The sequence below is a fragment of the Triticum aestivum genome, unplaced genomic scaffold (genome assembly GCF_018294505.1).
Source record: "Triticum aestivum cultivar Chinese Spring unplaced genomic scaffold, IWGSC CS RefSeq v2.1 scaffold283047, whole genome shotgun sequence".
Taxonomy (NCBI): Eukaryota; Viridiplantae; Streptophyta; class Magnoliopsida; order Poales; family Poaceae; genus Triticum; species Triticum aestivum.
The window spans coordinates 1-1117 of record NW_025287053.1 but is presented as its reverse complement, the minus strand read 5'-3'; the positions used below and the strand labels follow the sequence as shown (position 1 = coordinate 1117).

The window sequence follows — 1117 nt, the reverse complement described above, 5'->3', positions numbered from 1 at the left end:
GCCTTGACAACCAGCAGAATAATTCTTCATTGAACGTCTGAAACCTGGGCTGGTCTGAGATTTTGCTGCAGCGAGCGTGCGAGCCATGCTCTTCACGTGCAAGCCCACCCCCGCGCACGCCGGCCCCGAAACCTGCCTGCAGATCTTCTCCATCGAGGTCACGGAGCTCAGCGGGGGCCTCCAGTGGCCGCTCGAGGTCTATGGCCTGGTCGCCACCCGAGACTCGGTGGATCATAATCGCAACGTCATATTCAGGCGCAGGAGGGACGCCTCTCTAATCCTCACTCAACAGGTTTGTTTTTCCTCTGAACATTGGCGTGGTACTGTGGTCCGGATGAAATGAACTGATCCGTTAACGAGTGCAAATGATGCTTGCAGGATCCGTTCTTGAAGCTCACAGGCCCGTCCCGCGCCGTCGTGTTCGCCGGCCCCGTCGACATCGAGGTCCAGCTCAAACTCAAGGGCAGAACCACAGAGCGCGAAGACGACCACCTGATCTCCAAAGTTTTGACATATGGACGTGATTTCAGCAGTGACAATTCCACCGAGGCAGGCAACCGCCACCTCGCACGCACCACCTGTTCCGGCAGGCTCTGCTCGCTGGAGGTCACCGCCGCCCCGCTCGCCAGGGCGATCGAGGCCACCGTCATCTCCGCTGAGGTCACCCAGGGCCGGTGGCCCAAAACCTTAGGAATCCGCGTCGTCGTCTCCGGCACGGCCGGTGCAGACGAGGACTTCGTACTGCTTGATGCTCGAGACGGCGCATTTCGCGTGGACCTCACCGACGGCATCATCGCCCTTACCAGGCATGTCGTGGTCGTGGAGGAACGCGGGAGGCTGAAACTCTGCATAGAGGCCTACAGCAAGAGGACCGGATGCATGTACGAAAAATCTGGGGTCACGGAGCTGATGCCCAAGAGGTCCTCCGCTACCACTGCCGTATGCAAGCTTGCCTTCTGCACGGTTGAGTTCGTCGTTGGTTGGTCCTGCCTGGTGCCCAAAGTGGGTGAGCTCACGAGGTATGGTATCTGATGCAACAAACCATTTAGTTGTCGAGTGTCACAAATGTGGAACGAATGTGGTAAATGTGGTCACAAGCCATTGGTTTTTTTTTTTT

At 57.7% G+C, this 1117-nt stretch overlaps 1 protein-coding gene across 1 annotated transcript; it reads left to right on the top strand.

Annotated features, from left to right (window-relative positions):
• The first annotated feature begins 6 nt into the window (after window positions 1-6).
• LOC123178733 (uncharacterized) lies at window positions 7-1111 on the top strand. Its single transcript, XM_044591491.1, has 2 exons — window positions 7-292; window positions 379-1111. The coding sequence occupies exons 1-2, from the start codon at window positions 86-88 to the stop codon at window positions 1030-1032; spliced, it is 861 nt and encodes a 286-aa protein (XP_044447426.1). The 5' UTR covers window positions 7-85; the 3' UTR covers window positions 1033-1111.
• Window positions 1112-1117: the final 6 nt, after the last annotated feature.

What these genes read in the sequence shown, in the direction of transcription:
- LOC123178733 (XM_044591491.1), top strand. Translation starts at nt 86, where the DNA reads ATGCTCTTCACGTGCAAGCCCACCCCCGCGCACGCCGGCCCCGAAACC. An exon ending in CTCTAATCCTCACTCAACAG is followed by an intron (nt 293 to 378) that starts GTTTGTTTTTCC and finishes TGATGCTTGCAG; the next exon opens with GATCCGTTCTTGAAGCTCAC.